This window comes from Delphinapterus leucas, chromosome 19, assembly GCF_059928025.1.
Source record: "Delphinapterus leucas isolate spDelLeu-1000000601 "Yukka" chromosome 19, BTC_Dleu_Yukka2, whole genome shotgun sequence".
NCBI lineage: Eukaryota > Metazoa > Chordata > Mammalia > Artiodactyla > Monodontidae > Delphinapterus > Delphinapterus leucas.
The window spans coordinates 50,342,505-50,369,906 of NC_143147.1; the positions used below are offsets into that span (position 1 = coordinate 50,342,505).

The 27,402-nt window shown below is 40.4% G+C and overlaps 1 protein-coding gene and 1 pseudogene across 1 annotated transcript; both read right to left on the reverse strand.

Annotated features, from left to right (window-relative positions):
* Positions 1–4,950: 4,950 nt before the first annotated feature.
* Positions 4,951–12,137, reverse strand: LOC111166492 (keratin, type I cytoskeletal 12-like). Its single transcript, XM_022558241.3, has 8 exons — positions 11,562–12,137; positions 11,098–11,180; positions 9,982–10,138; positions 8,871–9,032; positions 8,644–8,769; positions 8,283–8,503; positions 7,556–7,626; positions 4,951–7,080 (listed from the first exon to the last, which is right to left on the reverse strand). The coding sequence occupies exons 1-8, from the start codon at positions 12,096–12,098 to the stop codon at positions 6,983–6,985; spliced, it is 1,455 nt and encodes a 484-aa protein (XP_022413949.1). The 5' UTR covers positions 12,099–12,137; the 3' UTR covers positions 4,951–6,982.
* Positions 12,138–17,928: 5,791 nt separating this feature from the next.
* LOC111166280 (ribonuclease P protein subunit p30 pseudogene) lies at positions 17,929–18,794 on the reverse strand (annotated as a pseudogene).
* Between the last annotated feature and the right edge of the window lie 8,608 nt (positions 18,795–27,402).

Here is a 27,402-nt window from a genome sequence, read left to right on the forward strand (position 1 = left end):
TGATCTCTGGTTGGGGAGCTAAGATCCCACATGCCTTGGGGCCAAAAGAACAAAACATAAAACAGAAGCAGTACTGTGACAAATTCAATTTAAAAAATGGTCCACATCAAAAAATCTTAAAAAAAAAAACCTTATCAAACCCATGAAAATGAATGAGGAAGTGTCATATCTTCTAGAAGGAGTTGACTAAGCCTCTCACACCTGTTAAATAATCAGCATATACCACGTGTGGAGCAATATCACTTTTGCCAATTAAAAATGATGATGACTTTATTCCATTTGCACCAATGCAACAAAGAAAAATAATGTATGAAACCTTATCATGCATTACCTTAATTCATAAAAACTGTGGTCATTTTCACTGGACTATGTAAAGACTTATCTATAAATGGTGCTAAGTAAATATTTGTTGAATTAATGAATACACAAATAAGTGAATATGGGATGCCCCACACGTATCCATAAGTACACAAACTGGGCGTTGTTTAAAAAAATTAAAATTACACTTCAACTGGTTAAAAAAAGTTGTATTTGCAGCTATGTTCATTTGAAGTGTGAAACTGCAGGCTTAAGTGATTTTTAAAAATCCCAGGATATTTTCAAATAAATGAAATATTTCAAAATGGATACACTTTCCTCAGCAGAAACTTCATGTATATATAGTTTTAGGAAATGGCTTCCAAGCTGATAACTAAAATGAATATATTCTGACCAGCCAAGTTCATAATGCCCTGTGTTTATGGTATTTTTCATGAGAATTTCCAAATGCTGGGCTAACGCGATTATATGTGATATTGTTATTGTCTTTTTGTGAAGGTAAATCATCTCAAGTTCGGTAACTTGTTTTGAGTAAAATAATAACTCACTGAATGAGGCCTGAAATACCATCTGGTTTCTATCTGTTAGGCCCCACTGCCTCTTCATGGACTGTTTTATTTACAAGTCTGCTTTCATGATTTTGAAAAAAAATGCATTTCTTTAAGAATATATGCATAGTGAAACATAAACAATGGCATGTTTTAGCAACTAAAAATCCACAGTTAATTTAATTTGAAGGAAGACCAGAGTGCAAGAGTGGTTTCTAAAAGGCCTGGTGGCCCTGCGTTTGCATTCTATAGAGTTTAAATATTTACTCTGAATTTTGCAACCTAATGCATGTGTGTAAAGCATTGCACTTACTCAGGATTTTGCTAACAGTTATACCACGCATGTTAAAGCAAAAAAAACCCCTGAAAATTGTGAATGATAATCCCCAGAAGCCCTAAGATTTTCCTCAACCTCTTTTCGATGCCATCTGTTTACTTGTAGAACCCTCCCCTTCAGTCTGAGCAGTGGCGTTAACATTAGCATCTTAAAGTTCTGACATGATTTCAGCTTACAAAGCTCTTTCACAGAAATTGGTCTTTTTGAAGCTCGCAACAGCTTGTGATGTAGGGAGGATAAATATTATTACACCAATATGTCCTGTGAGAAAATTTGACCTCTTAGCAGTCAGCTAAGGAGACATATTTCAGGGGAAAAAGAAAATTGCACATTTCTTTTTTGAAATTGAAATTGTTTGGGAGTTTGCATGAAGAGAAGGAAACGAATAAATAAGTCTAGGGGTCTGAGAGGAAATCTGCAAATTAATTTCTTTAGTTGTAGAGAAACTTTGTTTTGTCTCTCTATAATAATAACAGCTACCATTTAGTTAGTGCTTATTCTGTGAAATGTGAATTAACTCACTGAATCCTCGTAAAAATCATGGTACTATTATTGCCTTGGTTTTTACAGACCAAAGAACTGAAGAACAGAGGGGTAAATAAAACCAGTGGAAAATGGCAGAGCTGGAACCCGAACCCAGGCATCAGCCTCAGCACCTGTGTTTTTAACTACTGTGCTCCGTCGTGTGCTGGTTTAAACCAGCTCTCTAGGGGAATACATAAGTAGAGCCCAAGTCCCATAGTGTAGATATTCCCATCATGGCCAGTTTCAAGTTACCAATGATTTAATAGCCAGCTTGGAAAATTCCTGAATTTTCTTTTTTTTGCGGTACGCGGGCCTGTCACTGTTGTGGCCTCTCCCGTTGAGGAGCACAGGCTCCGGACGCACAGGCTCAGCGGCCATGGCTCACGGGCCCAGCCGCTCTGCGCCATGTGGGATCCTCCCAGACTGGGGCACGAACCCGTGTCCCCTGCATCGGCAGGTGGACTCTCAACTACTGCGCCACCAGGGAAGCCCAAATTCCTGAATATTTATCAATCAGCACTTAAGAGCAGGTGCAAACCTGCCCTAGCACACGATTGATTATCCTACATGGCCTCTTCATGCTTTCAACACAGCATCGTCATGAAGACAGACTATTAAATTACTATTATTATTTAAAAATCAACTTTGAAATATGATTTACATGCAATAAAAGGTACTCGTTTTAATTGTACAGTTTGAAGAATTTTGACTAATGGATATACCATCACCATAATCAAGATACAGAACATTTCCATTAATCTTAAATGTTTTCTTGTGACACTTCCTAGTTAACCGGTTAACCCCCACTTCACCAACCATTTCAGACCAGGCAACCACTGATCTGTTTTTTTTTTTCTTTCTTTCTTTTTTTTGGCCACGCGACATGCAGATCTTAGTTCCTGGACCAGGGATCAAAACCTTCCCCCCTGCATTGGAAGTGTGGGGCCTTTACCACTGGACCACCACCACTGATCTGTTTTTTATTTTTTTAATTTATTTTTTAATTTGGCCGGTCAGGTCTTAGTTGTGGCACGTGGATCTTTGTTGTGGCATGCGAGATCTTTCATTGCGACCTGCAGGCTTCTCTCTAGCTGTGGTGCACTGGCTTCAGAGCGCGTGGGCGGGCTTCTCTCTAGTTATGGGACAGGGGCTCCAGAGCTCGCAGGCTTAGTTGCTTCCCGGCATGTGGGATCTTAGCTTCCTCACCAGGGATCGAACCCCAGTCCCCTTCATTAGAAGGCGGATTCTTAACCACTGGACCACCAGGGAAGTCCCCACTGATCTGTTTTATGTCACTGTGGATTAGATTTTTTTTCCCCCAAGAGTTTCCTATAAATGGAATCATACACTATATATTCTTTTGTGTCTAGCTTCTTTTGTTCAGCATAATGGCCTTGAAATTCATCCATGTTGTTTTTGTGTACATCCTTATTTATGGGTAGGTTGTATTCTATCGTATGGATGTACCATAATTTATCCATTCACCAGGTGATTATTTTTCAACTGTGAATTCTGGTCATAAAAAAATCCTTTTATAAATATGTTGCTGAATGTTGCAGCCATAGCTTTTATTAAAAAGTTGTAGTGATGGAGAGGATGCATTTAATTAGGAAACTAATGGTTTTTAGTTTGATATTGAGTTTATGATACTAATATTAAACAATGACATTTTAATCTTAGATCCAGTACCAAGATTTAAGAAACATTTACTACCCCATTAAAAAGCCATTTACTTAGGTATATGAATACATTTTTTTCATTTGATATTTGAGTATATTTTTAAAAGGCTAGGTAGTTCAGACTGGCTGTCTGGTTCTCTACACTGTAAATAACTACTAGCTTTCTTTTTTACTTTATGCCTTATAGGACTTGCCTCTTTACTGGTGGACTTTCTGGAAACTAATACCACTTATTTAAATAAGAAAGTGTTAATTTATTAAGTTGATACTTTTAAACAGGTTTGCTTTTTTCTTCTCTTTTCTTTCTCTCTTTCTTAAAACAAACAAACAAACAAACAAATCCCAAACCCATTTTGTAGTATCCAGCGTATCTCGAAGCGGCTTAAAAAGCAGGGTTAATTTTTTTTAAGGTTCATATCCTGAGATTCCAGTAGGTGGCACTCTTACAAAGCCTGAAGATTTGACTGCTTTGGCAATGCGTGATCGTTCTCTAGATGGTTCCCTTTTTACTGTGACCTACTTGCAAACCCATTTGTTCTGGATAACTAAAATTCATTTTCCCTCTAATTGTCAGAGTTGCATATACTGTTTGTTAAGCATTTAAAAAATGTACAAAAGAAAAAATATTCTTCAAACACCTTGATTAATTTCCAAGAGATAACCACTCTAACAATTTAGTATATACAATATTTTCCAGAACTTTCTCTAGCCTACCCGCACAGTAAATGCAGATAAATGTTAACATATTTAAGTTAATAAAATTTTAGATTTTAAAATAATCATGATGATATGCTTGTCTTTGTTTTCTGATCCTGTACCCGGGTTTTTTCTTATGAGTTATTTTCCTTTAAGACAGACCTCTCATTTCTGCAATTCATTAATTGCTGAGTCTGAAAGTACCTTTTACATCTGTGTTGAATTAGGGCTTGTGGTGTAGTGAATGAGGCCTAGACTTTCATGATAAGGATTCTATGCTAACTGCATTTCTTGGCAGTGAGAGTAGGGCAAAGAGAACTTAAATAATAAGAAATCTAATGCTTCCTTTGCCAACTGAAGACTGTAAAATATTCTAAGATTTTATTAGAATAGGATTGTGAGTTTTAACTTGCTGGCTATTCCAGGAGATGCTAGCTATTGGTTCTTCAGTGGGAAGTTTTGTGAAATCACTGATTTTTTTAAAATACATTTTTCTCCCACAGTATAACTTAAGGGCAGCCAATTTCCCCCAGAATGAGCAATCCAAGAGACCAAGCCAGACAGAAATGCTTTTGTGACCTAACCTTGGAATTCACACACTGTCACTCCTTCAGTAGGTCTGCTTTACTCCTTGTGGAAGGGAACAATGCTCAGGGACATGAGTACCAGGAGGTGAGGCTCATTGGACCATCTTGGAGGTTACCACAAGGAGTGGTTACTTTATTTATTTCATTGAGGTATAATTGACATATACCATTATATTAATAGTGTTGGGTATACAACGTAATGATTTAATATTTGTATACATTGGGAAATGGTCACCACAATGAGTCTAGGTAACATCCATCCATAGATGGTTACTTTAAAGCCATGAGATTAGATGAGGCCGCCTAGGGAGCGAGTGTAGAGAGAGAAGACAATAGGATTAAGTCAACATTTAGAAGTCACAAAGAAGAGTCTGAGAAAAAGCTTCCAGTGAGGTGATGCCTTTGGGAGCCCAGTAGAGAAAATATTCCCAAAAGAAGGGAAGGCTGAGAAACTAGGATAATAGCTAAGAAATGACCACCGACTTTATACATGTGCAAAATCCCTTTCTCCTTGGAGTTTCACACAATTCAGATGTAGTTGTAAGGAAAACAGATGCAGTTTAAAGCAGTAACTATTTGCAGCCACTTTTGAGTACCAGGAAGTGGCATCATTTATTACCTGGGGGCTGTGGAGCTTGTGCAGGAAAAGACCTTGATAATCTCTTTAGGTCTGAAAGGTAAGGTTCTCCTAGCATCAGTTCTGGAAGGTGAGGTCTAGACAGAGAGCTGAATTGCCATGCGTAATAAAGTAAGATGAATGGAGCATCTGAGATCACTAGCAAATTTAAAAAGAAGTGTGACTTCAGAAAGCTGCATACGGAAGCAGGTCAGCTGAAAATGACATAATAATCTTCTGTTGGCTTTTGCACCCAGTGCTGGAATGCCTCCAGGTTTGCCTGACTCTCTCCTCTCCTTTCTGCTCCTTTGACGCTCCTTGCTCATCAGTTCCCCTGGTTTCTCCATAACATTTTGGTTACACACAGTAAATAATAATAGGACACAAATATCGAGTGCTTCTAAGTGCCGGGGACCGTTCCTACTGTTTTATGTATGTTACCTCACTTAATCTTCACAAACTCACCCCACTTTAAAGATCAGGAAACAGAAGCAGGCAAGAGGTTGAGTTACTTGCTCTTAAGTATTAGGGTCAGAATTTGAACCCAGTCTGGCTTCAGAGATCAGGCTCTTAATTGTTAAATCTTGCTTTCGTTTTCCTTTTAGGGTTTTGAATTTGTCAACCCAGATTGAACCACAGTCTACTCAGGCTTAGACTTTGGCCACCTTCTGCCCCAACCCAGAACATGACATCTGTTATTGACTTGTGGGTCTACCCCACCCCAATAGAAACCCCACCCTGGGCCTTGCTGGTGCCCAATAGGAGGAAGGCCATCAAAGCAGTGTTTGTTTACGCCCCTGTGTCCTTTCTTATGTGCTTCCTCTGTTCCCTTTCTCCCTTCTCTGCCTGGTTGGTTTCTGTATGAAGCATTTGGTTGCCTCCTCACAAATTTTTCTTCCTCCAAGCGTCCTTTGAACTTCCATCCGCCCTATCTCACTGTATCACTGTTCCCAGTAGATGTCTATCTCTGCCCTCAATTGGGAACTCCTCCAGGCAAGGACCATATCTTTATTCACCTTCGAGGCTTGAGTTGGGCACACTATGGGAGTTCATTAGTGTTTCTTGATTGAATGAAAGAAAGTGCTAGAAAAAGAATAGGACAAATGTTATCCCGTGTAGTGCACAATACAATTTTTTTTTGTAACCTTGATGGGCTGATGTAAAAAGGAAAGAACTTCTAAAAGAATCTTCTTAACTTAATCTCCCACTTCAACATCTTTATCTCAGTGTTTATCTAATACTAATAATTAGTATTTCACAAACCTCTCTCTACGCCCTTGACACCATTGTTGGAGTCAAGGAGGTACACACTTCACATTATTACCATTCATCTTTTATTAAGTTTAACTTTTTAAAAACATGCTACTTGATCAAAGTCTGGTGATTAAAAATATGTTCCAGGTCACTAGAAGAAAGTTTATTAAGACTACTCTAGGTCCAGAAAGATGTGAGGCAATTTTGATTTGTTATAAAGACCAACATTTCCACAATTATTTGTAATTAAATTTTGTTTCAGAAGGCCAAAAAGGGCTCAAAGTGAATAGGGAATCCAAAGAAAATCAAACAAACAGAAATCGAAATTGAACTAATGTATCATCTTACTCTAAAAGGAATAATTTCTACTTGTAAATGTCTTGTTCCTAAGGAAACAATCATGGGGCAGATCTTGTGAAATTTTATATTATTTCTTCAATTTCCTGAACTTGGGAGGAGACCACCTCACCATTCACCACTTCCTGCACAATTGTCTTGATTTTTCGGGCTCTGGTAGGGTCTAAAGATAAAAATGGAACAAAGAGGGCAAAAGTTAGTGTTTCAAATACTCATCTAAAATTGGTTGTTTAACTTAAGCTTCTAAATGAGGTATTGACTGATACAGTCCATCAAATTTAAACTTTCAAAAGTGACTTTTGCATTCTAAACGAAATGCATTTTATTTAATAAAATGTATTCAGTGTTGTGCACAAATGAAAATATTTTTCTTCTTAAAATTTAAAAAGTGTTTATGATTCTCATAATACTTTGTAGATTTTTTTTTTCCTTCCTGAGCTTGCCAAAAGTTTTACCACAGAACAGACTACTCATTTTTCTGCAGGAATGCATAAATATTTTTTCTTTGCTCTGAATACAAATATACTTTAAGTTTAAATTAGTAATAACACTGCAATATTCAATGAGATCTTACAGCTTTAGTCATTAACAGATGTGATTCTGACTTATTCCAAGTGCTTCTTAGGGAATCTGCATACCTTTGGAGGAATCAGTTGACGGCGCTTGAGAGTTGGAGGCTGTCACAGAGGAACTTTCATCCAAACAGTCACTGTAAAGAAAACAAGGGAGCTGATATCACATGACGCTTTCTGGAATGAGAGGGAATAAGGAATTTGCTATTTGAGCTTAAAAAATGGCCAACTGGAGAAAGTATTATACATTCCTTGATTAAGAATGATTGAATGATGCACCCTGAGAGTAATCGGCTGGTGCAGTGTACCTTTGCTTTCAAACCCTGCCTAAAATGGGCTCTTAAAGTGAAGCAAACTGGCAACTAATGGAAGATCGGGTTTCCTGATTTACAGTCCTGAATTCTTCCCACTAGTCCAGGCTGTTACTACTTTTGGAAAGTTCGCTACAGTAGGTCTGAGGTGATTGCGTGGCTGTGATTTGATGTCATTCTCAGCATCGGGGCATTAACATCAGGACTCGGACGGTGGATTTTTCTAATACTCATTTGCAGGATGCCTCTGTCTGCGACGCCATTGTTCATCCCAGCATTTTATTAACGTTTATCAGGGAAGATAAGGGGTGACAACACTTTGCAAAATGTAGAGCATTTAACAAATCTAAGGCATGTCTTTACTAGATGTGCTATTTTCTGTCAGCTAAAGAACCCTTCCCACTTCTATTGCCCCCAAACTGCATCAGTGTCCACGGGCCGTCAGCCATTGAGGTTATTTTCAGCCTCAGTTATCTATTCACCCTTGGGCTTCTCCGTCCAGCAGGCGGCGGTAGGTCTCGATCTCCAGCTCCAGATGGGCCTTGATGTTCAGCAACAGCTGGTAGTCGGCGCTCTGGCGCTCGGCGTCGCCGCGCACTTGCCGCAGCTGCTCCTCCACGTTGCCGATGAGCTGCTGCACCTGGGACAGCTGGCTGCAGTAGACGCCCTCGGTTTCGGCCAGCGAGTCGTCCAGGGATTTCTTCTGCACGGGGGAGGGAAATGGCACAGACGTAACAATGGAGGGGACCGAAACGCGGAAGGCAGCCAATGGCCTTACTAATTTGGATGCAACGTTTCCTTTGCAAGGCGAAAGGAAGCCGCGGCTTTTGGCGCGCGCCGTACCGTGGCGAGCTGGGACTGGAGCTCGATCTCCAGGGTTTGAAGCACGCGCCGCAGGTCGGTGACCACGCTCTTGCTGGACTGAAGCTCCTCGGTGTTGCTGCTGATCTCCTTCCTGAGCTCGGCGCTCTGCCACAGCAAAGAGGGGGGAGGGGACGTGAGCCAGCCCTGCGCCTCTCCCCGGCCTTTAACGCAAGTGTATCAACGCCTTTCGTCTTTGTTAGTGGTACCTTTTCAATGAACCAGGCTTCCGCATCCTCCCGATTCTGCTGGGCTATGGCTTCATACTGCCCCCGCATGTCGTTAAGGAGGCTCGTGAGGTCCACTCCGGGGGCAGCGTCCATTTCTACGCTGACCTGACCTGGGCCGCCGGCCCGGAAGCTTTGGAGCTCCTGGGGACAGCGAGTGAGAGAGAGGGGCGCAGGGGCCCATTGTCACTTTCGTGGGCCTCTTCCTCCACAAAACATAGTTGGTATAAAGACAAACCTGTCAATATAATATATTCAAACATTTTTAACCTAAAATTCGTATTTTTATTCTGATTTTGAAAGAACTTAAGACACTTTCACGGGCCCCTAAACTCACCACGGGTCCCGGGTGCTGTGCCTACCATGCCTGATGGATGAATTGGCCCCGCTTCTTGGGGCTCCACAACCTTTACAAGAAGGGAAGGCCTGGTGGAAAGGTACCCGGGGTTTTCAACTACAGCTGCCAAACGGAGGGCTGCAGACGGTCCCTGGGCTTGCCCACTGTGTGTACCATAGTCATTGCTTTACAGTGGAAAGCTCTTTGGGAGTCTAGTGCCAGGGTCATGCATGATTACTTATATACATTGTGGTATATCAGAGTTCCATGTGTGTATTACACTGGGTATAATTCGTTTCTCTAACATATATAACAGTCTGTATTATTGGTAGACTTTTATTTTTGAACTGTAAAAATACTATATCTTTTTCTTGATAAGTATCTCCTTTTATTTTCTATGACAAAAAGATTGATTCTTCAACCCTTCCAGAATGTTTTTCACTAGATAGCGCAAAGTCAGCCTTTTAACATTTTTTCCCTAGCTAATGAATAAAAATACTATATTTTAAGAAATCACTAAATCAGGACAATTAAAATTCTGATTGTCCTTACCAAATGATGAAAATGACAAAAAGTGCCTCTCACGTATTAAACTTTAACAGAAACCACCATCACAACTTCAAAACAAATGGTCATCTTAACAGGGAGATAGTGTATCATGCATATCTCTTCTAACTCCAGGTTTATAAATTTGAAATTGTAATTTTTGAGTCTGGTAGAAAAAAGCAGCTTAGAGAACTGTGTTTTCTGGCTCACCTCTTCGTGATTCTTCTTCCGGTAGGCCAGCTCCTCATTCAGGGTCTCGATCTGCATCTCCAGGTCGGCTCTGGCCAGGGTCATCTCGTCCAGCACCTTGCGCAAGCCGTTGATGTCGGCCTCCACGTTCTGGCACAGGGCCAGCTCATTTTCGTATCTGAAAACCAAGTGCAAAACAGTCCAGGGAATCAACACACCCATTTGAATAAGCCCCCTGCGATCTTCAGGGCTGTTTTGCATATAAATTTAGCAGCATTGTAATGCATGAGACTGTTTTTGCTTTTCTAACTTTTTCTTTTCCTTTTTTTAAATGACAGGTTGCTACTCAGTGGGAGAGAAGTGAAAAAATTAGGAAGTGATACTTTTCTACCAGCGATGAACCGCAGTAGCACCGCATCCCAGGCTACCTCTTCCCCTCTGGCTGGCTGCCTTGGCTATGAACAGTAAGTAGCAGCCCCTCTCTAGGTGGAGTTTCTGATGGAATCCTAAAAGCGGTTGAAAATTAGATAATAATTAGTCATCTTGCTTAACCTTTATTCATGGTTTAATTTAAAACAGTGATACTTCTTTAGTGACTCGTACTAAGGTTCAGGATCATCACCACTGCAACATCCTGTGAGGAAATTTTGCAGAGCCAAAAGGACATTAGTATTCTCTCCTTATGTCTGAGGGTGGTGTATGGGAAAGGAGGAGGCAATATAAAAATAAATGCCTGGTTAATATTTTAGTTGTATGTGTCATCGGGAAAGAGGTCACTTCATTTAACGCCCAGGCAAAAACATTATTAATTCATTTTGATGCACGGAAGACTGGAGTTTAGGACACTGGTGGAATTATCATGTCGCAACATGAGTCAATAACAAATGTCGAATATGAAAATCCATAGCCTTGGGTTTAAGTACTTTATAACTAAGGACATGTAATGTGAATTGTGTTTGAATCTCGTTACTTTCTAATAGAATGCCCAATGTGAATTTACCAAAACATTAAATGTATGGAGCATGTGAACTGCAGAAGGTTGGAAATATTTGCCATCAATGAAGGCAGGAAAATAGAGAAAAAGAAGAGATCCTGGGGCATGTCAATCATCATTAGTCTTTCTTTTATTCTACTCACTTCATTCTGAAGTCTTCGGCAGCCAGTCTCGCATTGTCGATCTGCAAGAGCAGCTGGGCGTTTGCGGTGCTGTCAGAAATGATCTGGCCAAACAGGGGAAGACACACAAAGTGAGGTCGTACAAGATAGTGTTTTGCAAATATATCTTTGACAGGAAAATTTTAGGTGATGTTATAATGCTATTTTATTAAGGCAGTTAACTTTTAAAAGAAAGTATGTGTAGAGAATATTATTTAAAAATTAAGAAACATACATTTCCCCCAGAAATGGTAGTGTAAAAAACAATCACTTTATGGTAAATGATAAAATGAAACGAAATATCTTAAGATGAGAAATTATTCCAAATACAGTTGAATGGAAAGATATCTAAGTTTTAGGTGATTTATGACTGTAAAATATTGAAATAGCAAAAAAGAAAAGTAAAAAATAATTCCCAAAGGCCCTCTAAAAAGCCATTTTGTTACCTTATTCCTGAGGTCTTCAATCAACAGATAATATTTACTATAATCATTCGGTGGGTCTCCAGATCCTCGTATTTCGTACCATTCTCGAATTTTGTTTTCTAGGTCAGCGTTAGCCTCTTCTAGAGCTCGAACCTTATCCAGGTAGGAAGCCAATCTGTCATTAAGATTTTGCATAGTTTCCTTTTCTGATCCAGAAAGAAGGCCTCCATCGTTGCCAGAGAGAATCCCTAGAGAGCCCCCTCCTGGGCTTCCCCCAAATCCAATCCCCAGGCTCCCAAAGCCACCTCCCCTGGCTCCTCCATAACCAGCGCCCAGTCCTCCCGCAAAGGAACTTCCAGAGCCACCACCAAAGCCGGAACTAGAAGCAAACATGGAAGCAGCTGAAAAGCCTCCCCCATAGCTGCCTCCAAAGCCAAAGGCACTTCCCCCGTAGCTGCTTCCAATGCTTGAGGCAGAAATGCCCCTGGCTCTGCCCAGTGTCCCACTTTGGGAGGACAGCCACTGGGGCATCCCAGAGGTGTGCACGGAGAGTGACATGGTGCTTCTCGAGAGACCCACAGCCAGGGATGGTACAGTGTCAGCAAGACAGGAAGGCTAACCTTTTATAGGTCACCGAATGGGTGTTCCCGTTGAAAAGTTCACTCTCTCCATTCAAAATATGTCTCCCCTCCCCCCAACCTTTTTTGGCCAGCTCAACAAGAAAATGGTTTATGCACACTGACAATTCATTGGTATAGAACTAATTGAATAATTGTTCCCATTACATATTTGTGATAGAAAGAAGAAATCTGGGTGGAGTACAGATAGGTTGTCATAAGGAATTTTTCGTCTCCAAATTATTCCATTGCTTGTATTCTCAGCCCTGCCCAGTGTCTTATGCACAGTAGGAAAGCAAAGAGTGACTGCTGAATGGATGAAGTAATGAATATTTCTTCCTAAGTCTTAAGCTTCTTAAAGTTCACTCATACTTCCTACCTGTTTCCTTTATAAAACTCAATATAAACCATCTGATCATGATGTAGTGTATCTTCTGGCAGAATATCGTTTCAGAAACTGTTGTGAAACACACTGGTGGAAGGTGGGGAACAAACACATTTTCCAGATTGATACTGGAATTTAAATTTTCAAAGATTTGGAAGTCTTGTCATTAGGTTGTTGCATGGTTTCTCTTTTTCTTTTTTTTTCTTTCTTTCTTTTTTTTTTTGCGGTACGCGGGCCTCTCACTGTTGTGGCCTCTCCCGTTGCGGAGCGCAGGCTCCGGACACGCAGGCTCAGCGGCCATGGCTCACGGGCCCAGCCGCTCCGCGGCACGCGGGATCCTTCCGGACCGGGGCACGAACCCGTGTCCCCTGCATCGGCAGGCGGACTCCCAACCACTGCGCCACCAGGGAAGCCCGGTTTCTCTTTTTCTGATTCGGAAAAAGACCTCTTAAATATTGAAAAATGCTATTTTTGAGTAGAATATGATAGTATTTCCAGCAGGTCTTCCTTTACATGAAGTTTGACCTTCCTGGTAAACTGCATGAAATCAGGAGCCTTGTCTGGTAGTTCATTACTCTACCGCCAACTTTGCTAGTGTATCAAAAAACAATTGATCTTTTTGTTTATGGAAATTGTATCAGTGCTCGTATCCTCAACCCCTTAACCCCCAAATATCCAGATATTATCTGCTCTGACTCCAGCCTCCCTGAAGGTGAGGTTCTTCAATTCTGTGAATAGTCCTGTGAACAGCTGGAGCCAGCTGTGCCCACTGGTGATTTGGGGGCAAAGGCAGAGAGTTTGCACTTGAAGCCCATGTCAGACCTCTAGAGTATCAGTTCTGGCAAATGGGAGGATCTTGTGACCCTTTTTTTTTTTTTTTTTATCACTTTCCTAGGAACAGGAATAATGAACTCAGAGTGAAATCCAACTACAACTTCCTTTTACCTTTTCATAGAAGGGAGATAGGCCAAGGGACATATTTTCTCCTAACTTATACACTTCACAAAGAGCAAGCAAGCGGGATGTCTAAATAAAGGGGTTTTTAAGCAAGAAATTTGCAGAATTTACATATTCTCATTCACAATAGATATAGAGAGGAAACAGCAATCCAATGCAGACTCAGCTTGAAGAGAGGGGCCATGATCCATCCATTTGTTCCATTTCTTGAGAGAATGGAAACTTGTTAAGTGGAAATGCCAGGGGCCCCAGCATTATACGGAGATTTTTACCAAGGATTCCTTTAAACTGTCACCGGCGTTACAAGCGTTTTTTTCTGATCTTGTCCTTGTTTGAGTCATTAGTAGTTATTGTGTACTTAATATGTTCTAGACATTGGGCAGTTGAACTACAGACATTATTTTTAAACTTTGTGGCAACTTCTTAAAGTTTATCCCATTTTACAGAAGAGCAATCAGAGGAGGGTGAGGATGTTAAGTGACTTATTCAAGGCCACACAGCCAGGAGATGGCCAAGACAGGATCTGGGTCTGCAGTGCCTTCTATACACAACACAGTGAAAACAAAAAGGACAGAGGGTCGCTCTGACCCCCAAATCATCAGACTGGGTTTCTGCCCTGCACATCAACCAGGAATTTTAGCTCTTTCCTTTTCAAAAAAGCTTTCTCTTTGAATTTCATTTCTCAGTGTACAGCCTGAGACCCAGTGATCTACTCTTCATGGTTTATCAGAAATGGCATCACAAATGAAATCTTGGGAACCTGCAGGCAAATGTGTTTTTAGTTATACTTTTTGACATGTAACCACATCTCCAGAGATCTTATGAAGTACTAGTTAAACTTGCGCTTCCCACCCAGCAACTTGACATTATGGGTGTAAATTATTAGTCACTCACAAGTAGCAACCCCCTGAGACAGGGTGAATCCATTTTATTGCCCTAGAAATGAAAACAGACTATTACTTGCTTACAGAGTCAGAAGGAATGTGCCAAATTCAGAATTGTAACTTCGTGATATCACATAATACGGGAATATGATTAACTTGAATTTTTGAACTTGGAATCAATTTAGTGCTGAAATGTATACTTGCCAACTCTAATGCTTATATGTAGATTTTAAATAATCTTGTTCAATATCTATACATTATGTTTCCACATTATACCTTTGCATTTCTATACGTATATATTATCCTAGACTGTAAGCTTCTCAGGCAAGGGCTATGTCTACTTCATTTTTTATCCTGAGTCTTAGCCTAGTATTTGGCTAAACTTCATTCTTGCACACTTAGGGTTATTTCACTTGAAAGGACTTAATCCTTAATGCATTTGAATGTGTCATTTAAAATTCATTTCATTTGAAAATGACTTTGCTCTAATTTACTGGTATGCTTTGACCAAGATTTATTCTGAATCCAATTATGAATGGGGAGCAACTTCAGAAGTTGAAAAGAGAAATATTCCTTCTTCAGTGGCTTCTTTTTGTGGGGGGAGGGAAGGCTAAGCTAAATAATTAAGCCTCTATTTTAGAGTTTTTAGAAGTGAAAGTAAATTCCTTTGACAGCTGTAAAAATACAGGAAGGTGGGAATGTATAAAATGGGCTTGTTGGCAAAATGGTTACGTAAGTTGAGGCACAGAGGAATACGACTACAACTTGGGTGACTGTTCAAAAGAATTACATCTTCCAATTCTGTAGAGTTTAGAGCATATTCAAAATGCGGATTATTATTTATATGACATTTGTAAATCTCTAGATTTTTATTAAGTAAAACATGTGCTCATCTTCTCATGTCAGATTGGTTAGTTTCCTGGTCTTTGTTTGCAGGATTTTCCTCCTGAGTTCTGTCTCTTAAAGACAGACCTTTCACTGGAATTCCCTGGCGGTCCAGTGATTAGGACTAGGTGCTTTCACTGCTGGGGCCGGGTTCAATCCCTGGTGGGGAACTAAGATCCTGCAAGCTGCCAGGTGCGGCAAAAAAGCCTTCCACTCTGTGCAATTTACTGATTGCTTGGTAGATGATATCTTTCTTTTTTGCTTTGAATAACATTTTAAGATCCTGTGACTGAATGAAAGAATATTGAGTTACTGACTTTTATGCTGTGCTTTTTTTTTTTTTTTGCTGTATGCGGGCATCTCACTGTTGTGGCCTCTCCCGTTGCGGATCACAGGCTCCGGACACGCAGGCTCAGCGGCCATGGCTCACGGGCCCAGCCACTCCGTGGCATGTGGGATCTTCCTGGAACGGGGCACGAACCCGTGTCCCCTGCATCAGCAGGCGGACTCTCAACCACTGCACCACCAGAGAAGCCCTGAAGTGGGTCTCTTTTAGACAGCATATATATGAGTCTTGTTTTTGTATCCATTCAGTGAGCCTGTGTCTTTTGGTTGGAGCATTTAATCCATTCCCATTTAAGGTAATTATTGATACGTATGTTCCTATTACCATTTTTCTAATTGTTATGGGGTTTTTTTTTGTACATCCTTTTCTTCTCTTGTGTTTCCCACTTAGAGAAGTTCCTTTAGCATTTGTTGTAGAGCTGGTTTTGTTGGTGTTGAATTCTCTTAGCTTTTGCTTGTCTGCAAAGCTTTTGATTTCTCCGTCGAAACTGAATGAGATCCTTCCCGGGTAGAGTAATCTTGGCTGTAGGTTCTTCCCTTTCATCTCTTTAAGTATATTGTGCCACCCCTTTCTGGCTCATAGAGTTTCTGCTGAGAAATCAGCTGTTAACCTTATGGGAGTTCCCTTGTATATTATTTGTCATTTTCCCCTCGTTGCTTTCAAGAATTTTTGTCTTTAATTTTTGCCAATTTGATTACTATGTCTCTCGGCGTGTTTCTCCTTGGGTTTATCCTGTATGGGACTCTCTGTGCTTCCTGGACTTTCCCATGTTAGGGAAGTTTTCGACTATAATCTCTTCAAACATTTTATCGGGTCCTTTCTCTCTCTCTTCTCCTTCTGGGACCCCTATAATGCAAATGTTGTTGTGTTTAATGTTGTCCCAGAGGTCTCTTAGGCTGTCTTCATTTCTTTTCATTCTTTTTTCTTTATTCTGTTCCACAGCAGTGAATTCCACCGTTCTGTCTTCCAGGTCACTTATCCGTTCTTCTGCCTCAGTTATTCTGCTATTGATTCCTTCTAGTGTAGTTTTCATTTCAGTTATTGTATTGTTCATCTCTGTTTGTTTGTTATTTAATTCTTCTAGGTCTTCGTTAAACATTTGCATCTTCTCTATCTTTGCCTCCATTCTTTTCCCAAGGTCCTGGATCATCTTCACTATCATTATTCTGAATTCTTTTTCTGGAAGGTTGCCTATCTCCACTTTAGTTGTTTTTCTGGGGTTTTATCTTGTTCCTTCATCTGGTACATAGCTCTCTGCCTTTTCGTCTTTTCTATCTTTCTGTCAATGTGGTTTTTTGTTCCACAGGCTGCAGGATTGTAGTTCTTCTTGCTTCTGCTGTCTGCCCTCTGGTGGATGAGGCTATCTAAGAGGCTTGTGCAAGTTTCCTGATGGGAGGGACTGGTGGTGGGTAGAGCTGGCTTTTGCTCTGGTTAGCAGAGCTCAGTAAAGCTTTAACCCCCTTGTCTGCTGATGGTTGGGGCTGGGTTCCCTCCCTGTTGGTTGTTTGACCTGAGGCGACTCAACACTGGAGCCTACCCGGGCTCTTTGGTGGGGCTAATGGCAGACTCTGGGAGGGCTCACGCCAAGGAGTACTTCCCAGAATTTCTGCTGCCAGTGTCCTTGTCCTCTTGGTGAGACACAGCCACCCCCCGCCTCTGCGGGAGACCCTCCAACACCAGCAGGTAGGCCTGGTTCAGTCCTATGGGGTCACTGCTCCTTCCGCTGGGTCCCGACGCACACACTACTTTGTGTGTGCCCTCCAAGAGTGGAGTCTCTGTTTCCCCCAGTCCTGTCGAAGTCCTGCAGTCAAATCCCACTAGCCTTCAAAGTTTGATTCTCTAGGAATTCCTCCTCCCATTGCTGTACCCCTGGGTTGGGAAGCCTGACGTGGGGCTCAGAGCCTTCACTCCAGTGGGTGGACTTCTGTGGTATAAGCGTTCTCCAGTTTGTGAGTCACCCACCCGGCAGTTATGAGATTTGATTCTATTGTGATTGTGCCCCTCCTGCCATCTCACTGTGGCTTCTCCTCTGTCTCTGGATGTGGGGTATCCTCCTTGGTGAGTTCCAGTGTCTTCCTGTCGATGACTACTCGGCAGTTAGTTGTGATTCCGGTGCTCTCGCAAGAGGGAGTGAGAGCACGTCCTTCTACTTCGCCATCTTAATCTCTCAGGTTTTATTATTTTAATGGCTTAAATATAAGACTGCTTTTACAGACTACTGATATCTAGCTCCAAGTGAAAATAGTGAATCATAAGGAGGTTCCAATTCTGTTGTGGCTGATGGATTCTCAGATGGCAGAAGGGAGTGTTGACAGAGAAGGGGGACTCGTTTCAGTCCTCACACTTGGCTTTCTTGCAGGCTGGAAGAGAATCATCCTCTACTTCTTTTATTTATTTATTATTATTTTTTTCATCATCTACTTCTGATGTCCGAGATTTCTTCACCGTGAAAATAATTCCAAAAGCAGTTTTTCTAGTTTCTCCCTCCATGCAGAAGCACCGCTTGGCAGTTGGTGGACACTGCAGCCTTGGTGTCACTTTCCAACAGCCCAAACAGCAACTGTAAGTTTGCCACATCGTATGGGCCTCTTATTTCTAAAGGCCTTTCAGCAGCACTAGATATAATTACATTCTTTCCTTTGCAGACCTGCATCAAATTGAGGGCGTTGGAAACTGTGTATCTTCTCATTGTGGAGTCTTTGACAGGGGGGCTATAGACAAGTTCAAAGCCCACACCTCACTCAATTGCCACTTTAATAGGGGGTCTTTTGAAATAAAATGGTAGCTTCTCTGTTACAGTTATGCAGACTAAATCCACATCTAAATGTGTACAAGCAGTATGAAAAGGTTTTTCTGTCTTCAAAAAACTGCAACGATATCATACAGCCGGACTCTTGAAGAAGTTGCTCTCAAAACATTGCAGTGAGATGGATCTGAAACAATAATTGTCAGTCTAGTTAAAATCTTAATTGGTTTTGATCTTCCCTGTACAATTGGCAAAGTTGTAAAGAGTTCAGAAACAGCTACTGGTTTTTCAATTTCCTGTTTCTTTTCCTTAAATTCAACAACACGATTGATGGCAACAACTGAATAGCCCAGGCGAGCGGCATTCTCCACGAGCCGGTGCAGCGCCTTCAGGTCGGAACCCTCCCACAGGTCCAAATCCACAAATGCCGCCATGCCTACAGAGCTTAATGTTGAATCAGACATTTCATAAAGACAACATTTCTAACTTTGAAAGAAGCCATGGTACTCTGACTGATTTAACTCTTAGTTGAAATTTATTTTTATTTTTTAACTTTTATTTATTTATTTATTTATGGCTGCATTGGGTCCTTGTTGCCGCGTGTGGGCTTTCTCTAGTTGTGGCGAGCGGGGGCTACCCTTTGTTGCAGTGTGCCAGCTTTTCATTGTGGTGGTTTCTCTTGTTGTGGAGCATGGGCTCTAGACATGCGGGCTTCAGTAGTTGTGGCTCGTGGGTTCTAGAGCGCAGGCTCAGTAGCTGCGGCACACGGACTTAGTTGCTCCGCGGCACGTGGGATCTTCCCGGACCAGGGCTTGAACCTGTGTCCCCTGCATTGGCAGGTGGATTCTTAACCACTGCACCACCAGGGAAGCCCAAATTTTATTTTTATTTTTGATGGAGACTTGAGCAGGAAAAAGGAATAGAAAGAAGCGAAATGGTTGAAAAATGAAGTGAATGAAATGACCTGGCATTAGGTAGCCCTGGGAAGTGTACAGTGAGAGGAAAATCAGTTGATCCTCACTTTATTTCTGTAAATAGTGAGAGTGTCTTGTCATAAGGGTTCCCCTGGGACAGGAAGTTGTTTCTCTCTTGCTTCAAAGTGGCAAGCAGGGCTGTGTGTCCTTCATTCAGAACTTCTTGAGAATCTATTACAATAGGTCTGATGCTGTGAAAGACAATGGGGCTCAGAGATGACCAAGACACTCCGTGATGCCAAGGAGGCTGTAGCCTAGTTGGAGAAGCTGATTAATGTCAGTAATTATAAACCGGTCGGTGTAAGTGTTAATGAAAAGTTCAGGATATAGAGGAGAGATTCCCAAGTACAACTGGATGAAAGGGAGTTATTAGATGTTATCTGGTGGTGGCCACATGCCAGTGCAGTGTCCAACCAGCCAGGCAACCTGAAGGGACGTGGGGGACAGCCAGTGCATCCTGAGAATGCAGTAATGAGTGACTTGCGGGCAAGTCACATACTGTAAAGCTGAGAATTAATTCATTTATTCCACAAATATTTATTCAGTGCCTGCTACGAGTGTGACATTGTTCTAGGTCATAAGGATACTTCAGCGAGCAAAACAGACACAAACTTCTGTTTATGGAGCCTCATTCTAGCTAGAATTGTATCTAGAGGGATTGTATTGTATCAATCAATTGTATTGATACATCCAATTGTATCATTGCATCTAGAGGGATATAGACAAGAGCCATATAAGTAAATTATAAGACAATGTGATATACTTCTACTAGGAAGGTGAAGAAGTGGGGACTGGGGGTCTCGGGTTGTATAAGAATCCTGTATCATCTTCCACAATAGGAATCTGGGTCTCTAATATCTTAAGTTGCATAATCAAGAAGTAGCAGTACAAGCATGTTCTTTAGAAATGTACAGGTTAATACCAGAAATAGTTAAATGATTTTGGAGAGGAAGATTCAGGAGTGGGGAGACCAGGGACTGCTATTGTTTAGTATGAGTCTTGTAGGATATTTGATGTTCTACACATTCATTCACTCACTCATTCATTCATTCATTTATTCACAATATTTATAAATACTTTAAGTGTGTGCCAGACCTTGTTGTAGGCACTGGGGATACAGCAGTAAGCACCCCCCCAAAAAAACAGAAAAAAAAACCCCTAAGTTTCTACCCTCATGGAAATTAAATTCAGAGGAGGGGGCCAGAGGTGAAGAGAGCATGTCAGAGGATGGTCCATGCTATGGAGACAAATGAAGGGGCCTGGATTTAGGGTTGGTGTTGGGGACGGTGCATTTGTGTATAGAGTAATTAGGACTGGCTTCACTGGAAGTGATAGTTGAATGGGGTGAGGGACCTTCCAAGGGCAAAGGTCCAGAGGTGTGAGAGTGGGTGGAGCAGCGGGTGACCCAGAGCTGGTGCTGAAGGATGGAAGGGAGAGTGGTAGGAAAGGAGGTCAGAGGTAAATGGCAATGCAGTGCAGACGGCTTTGTCTTGCAAAGACTCTGGCTTTTACTTTGTGTAATATGGGAAGCCATTGAACTTTGTAGAGTGATCCCCTATAGAGTTAAAAAGAGATTTATAGACTACACATTATAAATACTGATTTTATTTTTTCCCAATTCTTTTTTTTATTGAATTATATTTGATTTACAATGTTGTGTTAATTTCTGCTGTACAGCAAAGTGATTCAGTTATACATTATTTTTTTAAATATTCTTTTCCATTATGGTTTATCATAGGATATTGAATATAGTTCCCTGTGCTATACAGTAGGACCTTGTTGTTTATCCATTCTGTATATAATAGCTTATATCTGCTAACCCCAACCTCCCACTCCATCCCTCCCCCAACCATCTCCCCCTTGATAAATACTGACTTTAAATTAACAGAATAGATAATATACTACCTTTTCAAATGTATATTTTTCTTTATAATCATTATTTGAGAGGAGGAAAGTAGTATCAGTGGTAACAGACACACCCAGTTTTGAATGCAAAGAAATTAAATAAAAGCTAAAGAACAAATTAGTAATGATTCAGAGTGAGACCCTTAACATCTCCCAAATGGGGTCAGGAGCTTAGACTCTGGAAACCCAGGCAGAGCCTGAGCAACTGGAATTTCTTTTCATTTATGCATCCACCCAGTCCATCTATCCTTCCATCTGCCCCTCTGGTCACTAGAAATTACGAGACTTAGTGTCATCCAGGTACAAATATGAGTAAGCCTCTTCTCCCCTCGGGGATTCACAGCCTAGGCAGAGAGGATAGCTTAGGGCTTGCAGGTGGATGTACGTGGAAGCACCTGGCGAAAGTGGAAAATAGGTGGGGCATGGAACGCACGACAGTATATTGTGCAACAGATGCCATCTGGCAGAGATGGTATTCTCATCACAACAGAGTGGTACTTGGTACTGGAGCAACTTTCACACTCCCTTGAAAAATGCCTTTCGAGGCTATTCACAGCCTTTGCCTTTATTCCATGATCACCAAACAATTTTCTGATATCTAGTTTACTTTGTTGGCACATTGATCATGAGACAAAGGTGCAACAGATAATGGGAAAGCACCAACACCAACACCACTTCCACTGAAAATGAATAAGTTCAGATTCGATGGAGAAATCAAAAGCTTTGTAGACAAGCAAAAGCTAAGAGAATTCAGCACCACCAAACCAGCTCTACAACAAATGCTAAAAGAACTTCTCTCAGTGGGAAACACAAGAGAAGAAAAGGATGTACAAAAACAAACCCATAACAATTAAGAAAATGGTAATAGGAACATACATATCAATAATTACCTTAAACGTGAATGGATTAAATGCTCCAACCAAAAGACACAGCCTCGCTGAGTGGATACAAAAACAAGACCCATGTATATGCTGTCTAAAAGAGACCCACTTCAGACCTAGGGACACATACAGACTGAAAGTGAGGGAATGGAAAAAGATTTTCCATGCAAATGGAAATCAAAAGAAAGCTGGAGTAGCAATACTCATATCAGATAAAATAAACTTTAAAATAAAGAATGTTACAAGAGACAAGGAAGGACACTACATAATGGTCAAGGGATCAATCCAAGAAGAAGATATAACAATTATAAATATATATGCACCCAACATAGAAGCACCTCAATATATAAGGCAACAGCTAACAGCTATAAAAGAGGAAATAGACAGTAACACAATAATAGTGGGGGACTTTATAACACCTCACTTACACCAATGGACAGATCATCCAAACAGAAAATTAATAAGGAAACACAAGCTTTAAATGACACAACAGAGCAGATAGATTTAATTGATATTTATAGGACATTCCATCCAAAAACAGCAGATTACACCTTCTTCTCAAGTGTGCACAGAACATTGTCCAGGATAAATCACATCTTGGGTCACAAATCAAGCCTCAGTAAATTTAAGAAAATTGAAATCGTATCAAGCATCTTTTCTGACCACAATGTTATGAGACTAGGTATCAATTACAGGGGAAAAAATGTAAAAAACACAAACACATGGAGGCTAAAGAATATGTTACTAAATAACAAAGAGATCACTGAAGAAATCAAAGAGGAAATCAAAAAATACCCAGAGACAAATGACAACAAAAACACGATGATCCAAAACCTATGGGATGCAGCAAAAGCAGTTTTAGGAGGGATGTTTATAGCAATACAAGCCTACCTCAAGAAACAAGAAAAATCTCAAATAAATAGTCTAACCTTACACCTAAAGGAACTAGAGAAAGAAGAACAAACAAAACCCAAAGTTAGTAGAAGGAAAGAAATCATGAAGATCAGAGCAGAAATAAATGAAATAGAAGCAAAGAAAACAATAGCAAAGATCAATAAAACTAAAAGCTGGTTCTTTGAGAAGATAAACAAAATTGATAAACCATTAGCCAGACTCATCGAGAAAAAGAGGGAGAGGACTCAAATCAATAAAATTAGAAGTGAAAAAGGAGAAGTTACAACAGACACCTCAGAAATACAAAGCATCCTAAGAGACTACTACAAGCAACTCTATGACAATAAAGTGGACAACCGGGAAGACATGGACAAATTCTTAGAAAGGTATAACTTTCCAACTTCCTGAACCAGGAAGAAATAGAAAATATGAACAGACCAATCACAAGTAATGAAATTGAAACTGTGATTTAAAATCTTCCAAAACTCAAAAGTCCAGGACCAGATGGCTTCACAGGTGAATTCTATCAAACATTTAGAGAAGAGCTAACACCGATCCTTCTCAAACTCTTCCCAAAAACTGCAGAGGAAGGACCACTCCCAAGCTCATTCTATGAGGCCACCATCACCCTGATACCAAAATCAGACAAATGTACTATAAAAAATGAAAATTACAGACCAATATCACTGATGAATATAGATGCAAAAATCCTCAACAAAATATTAGCAACAGAATCTAACAACACATTGAAAGGATCATGCATCATGATCAAGTGGGATTTATCCCAGGAATGAAAGGATTCTTCAATATATGCAAATCAATCAATGTGATACACCATATTAACAAATTGAAGAATAAAAACAATATGATCGTCTCAATAGATGCAGAAAAAGCTTTTGACAAAATTCAACACCTATTTATGATAAAAAGTCTCCAGAAAGTGGGCATAGAGGGAACCTACGTCAACGTAATAAAGGCCATATATGACAAACCCACAGCAAACATCATTCTCAATGATGAAAAACTGAAAGCATTTCCTCTAAGATCAGGAAAAAGACAAGGATGTCCACTCTCGCCACTATTATTCAACATAGTTTTGGAAGTCCTAGCCACGGCAATCAGAGAAGAAAAAGAAATAAAAGGAATACAAATTGGGAAAGAAGAAGTAAAACTGTCACTGTTTGCAGATGACATGATACTATACATAGAGAATCCTAAATATCCACCAGGAAACTACTAGAACTAATCAATGAATCTGGTAAAGTTGCAGGATACAAAATTAATGCACAGAAATCTCTTGTATTCCTATACACTAATGGTGAAAAATCAGAAAGAGAAATTAAGGTAACACTCTCATTTACCACTGCAACAAAAAGAATAAAATACCTAGAAATAAACCTACCTAAGGAGGCAGAAGACCTGTATGCAGAAACTATAAGACACTGATGAAAGAAATTAAAGATGATACAAACAGATGGAGAGATATACCATGTTCTTGGATTGGAAGAATCAACATTGTGAAAATGACTATACTACCCAAAGCAATCTACAAATTCAATGCAATCCCCATCAAATTACCAATGGCATTTTTTACAGAACTAGAAGAGAAAATCTTAAAATTTTTATGGAGACACAAAAGAACCCGAATAGCCAAAGTGGTCTTGAGGGAATAAAATGGAGCTGGAGGAATCAGACTCTCTGAATTCAGACTATACTACAAAGCTACAGCAATCAAGACAATATGGTACTGGCAGAAAAACAGAAATATATATTAATGGAACAGGATAGAAAGCCCAGAGATAAACCCATGTACCTGTGGTTAACTAATCTATGACAAAGGAGGAAAGGGTATACAATGGAGAAAAGACAGCCGCTTCAATAAGTGGTGCTGGGAAAACTGGACAGCTATATGTAAAAGAATGAAATTAGAACACTCCCTAACACCATACACAAAGATAAACTCAAAATGGATTTAAGACTGGACACTATAAAACCCTTAGAGGAAAACATAGGAAGAACACTCTTTGACATATATCACAGCAAGATCTTTTTTGACCCACCTCCTAGAGTAATGGAAATAAAAACAAAAATAAACAAATGGGACCTAATGAAACTTAAAAGCTTTTGCACCTCAAAGGAAACCATAAACAAGATGAAAAGACAACCCTCAGAATGGGAGAAAATATTTGCAAATGAATCAATGGACAAAGGATTAATCTCCAAAATATATAATCAGCCTCATGCAGCTCCATATTAAAAATCCAAACAACCCAATCTAAAAATGGGCAGAAGACCTAAATAGACATTTCTCCAAAGAAGACATACAGGTGGCCAAGAAGCACATGAAAAGCTGCTCTACATCACTAATTATTAGAGAAATGCAAATCAAAACTACAATGAAGTATCACCTCACACCAGTTAGAATGGGCATCATCAGGAAATGTACAAACAATAAATGCTGGAGAGGCTGTGGAGAAAAGGGAACCCTCTTGCACTGTTGGTGGAAATGTAAATGGATACAGCCACTATGGAGAACAGTATGGAGGTTCCTTAAAAAACCAAAAATAGAATTACCATATGACCCAGCAATCCCACTACTGGGCATATACCCTGAGAAAACCATAATTCAAAAAGAGACATGTACCACAATGTTCATTGCAGCACTATTTACAATAGCCAGGTCATGGAAGCAACCTAAATGCCCATTGACAGACGAATGGATAAAGAAGATGTGGTACATATATACAATGGAATATTACAAAGAACAAAATTGGTCATGTGTAGAGACGTGGATGGATCTAGAGACTGTCATACAGAGTGAAGTAAGTCAGAAAGAGAAGAACAAATATCATATATTAACACATATATGTGGAACCTAGAAAAATGGTACAGATGAACCGGTTTGCAGGGCAGAAATAGAGACACAGATGTAGAGTGCAAACATATGGACACCAAGGGGGGAGCATGGCTGGGTGGGGTGTGTGTGTGATGAATTGGGAGATTGAGATTGCTATATATACACTGATAGTATAAATGGATAAGTAAAAAGAACCTGCTGTATAAAATAAATAAATAAAATTCTTTAAAAAAAAAGAAAAAATAGAAAATGCATAGGAATTGTTACTGAACTAAACTTGGGCCCGTTTGCCCATGGGCAGTAAAGCCAATCTTTTGACACTGGGTTGTGGTGAAGGAAAGTGCAGGCGCCAAGCAAGGAGTCTAGGCAGCTAGTGCTCAAAAGACCCGAATTCCCTGATGGCTTTCAGGGAAAGCTTTTTAAAGACAGGGTGAGGGAGAGGGTTGTGGGGTGAGTGATCAGCCCATGGCCATTCTTCTGACTGGTTGGTGGTGAGGTACACAGGAATCAACATCATCAACCTTCTGGTTCCAACCGGTCTGGGATCTGTTTTTTGTGGTCAACATGGAGTTAACTTCTTCCACCCGGTGAGGGTTTCGGTGTCTGCAAAACAGATCAAGGATATGGCTCAGAATATTATCTATAGCCCCTGAGGAGGAACTAAAGGTCCTTGACTTTAATGGCTAATGTATTATTTTGTCTTGCTTGCTTTCCTTTGTTTCTGTTTTTTCTCACTCTCTGGTTAAGTTTATTCTCTGGAACTTGGGAAAGGCCTAGGAGGCTAACGTTTTTCTACAAACAAGAGGTAGGTGGAAGACATGGGGGAATCTGTCCCAGGAAGGCCCCGTAGGGTCCTGCTTGGTTACAGGATCTCGTGTTAATGCGGTTTATATGACTCCATTCCCTTAACTCCTATCAACCAGACTGATAAAGTCAAATTTCTGAACCTTGAAGTTTGAGGACTTTGCCAACAAATGTGTTGAATGAGTAAGCCTATAAAGTGCAGTGACTCTGGAAAACCCATCTGGAAATATTATCTCCTTCATATCTGCTGTAAATACAAGGGTACACCTACAACCACAAGTGTGGAACACTGACAGCCACATAAGGAAACACAGCACAATAATACCCAGTATTGGGTCCCACGAAATGGGCTATCTTAAGAAGGGGCTAAAATATTCCAAACTTCAGTACAGGGCTATGGAGGGATCTTAGGTGAGGTCTGGATACAGTGTCTAACACAGCAAGTACACGGTTGATGGTTAATAAGTGCATGAATGAGTATGAGGGGTCCAATTTATCTGTTTTAAAGAGGAAGAAATTTCTTTGTATTTTTCTTAAAAATCCTTCCTGTTTTTATGGTGTCTACCGACAACTAAAATGTATTTTACTATGTTCCTTTCACTACACAAGGAATTTGATGGCATGTTTCTGTAGGTAAATGAGCGTGAAAGAATCATTTCACGTCAGCTTCGTCCTGGGAAAGAACACAGGACGAGGAGTCAAGATTTGAAGGGTTTTATTCTCCGTG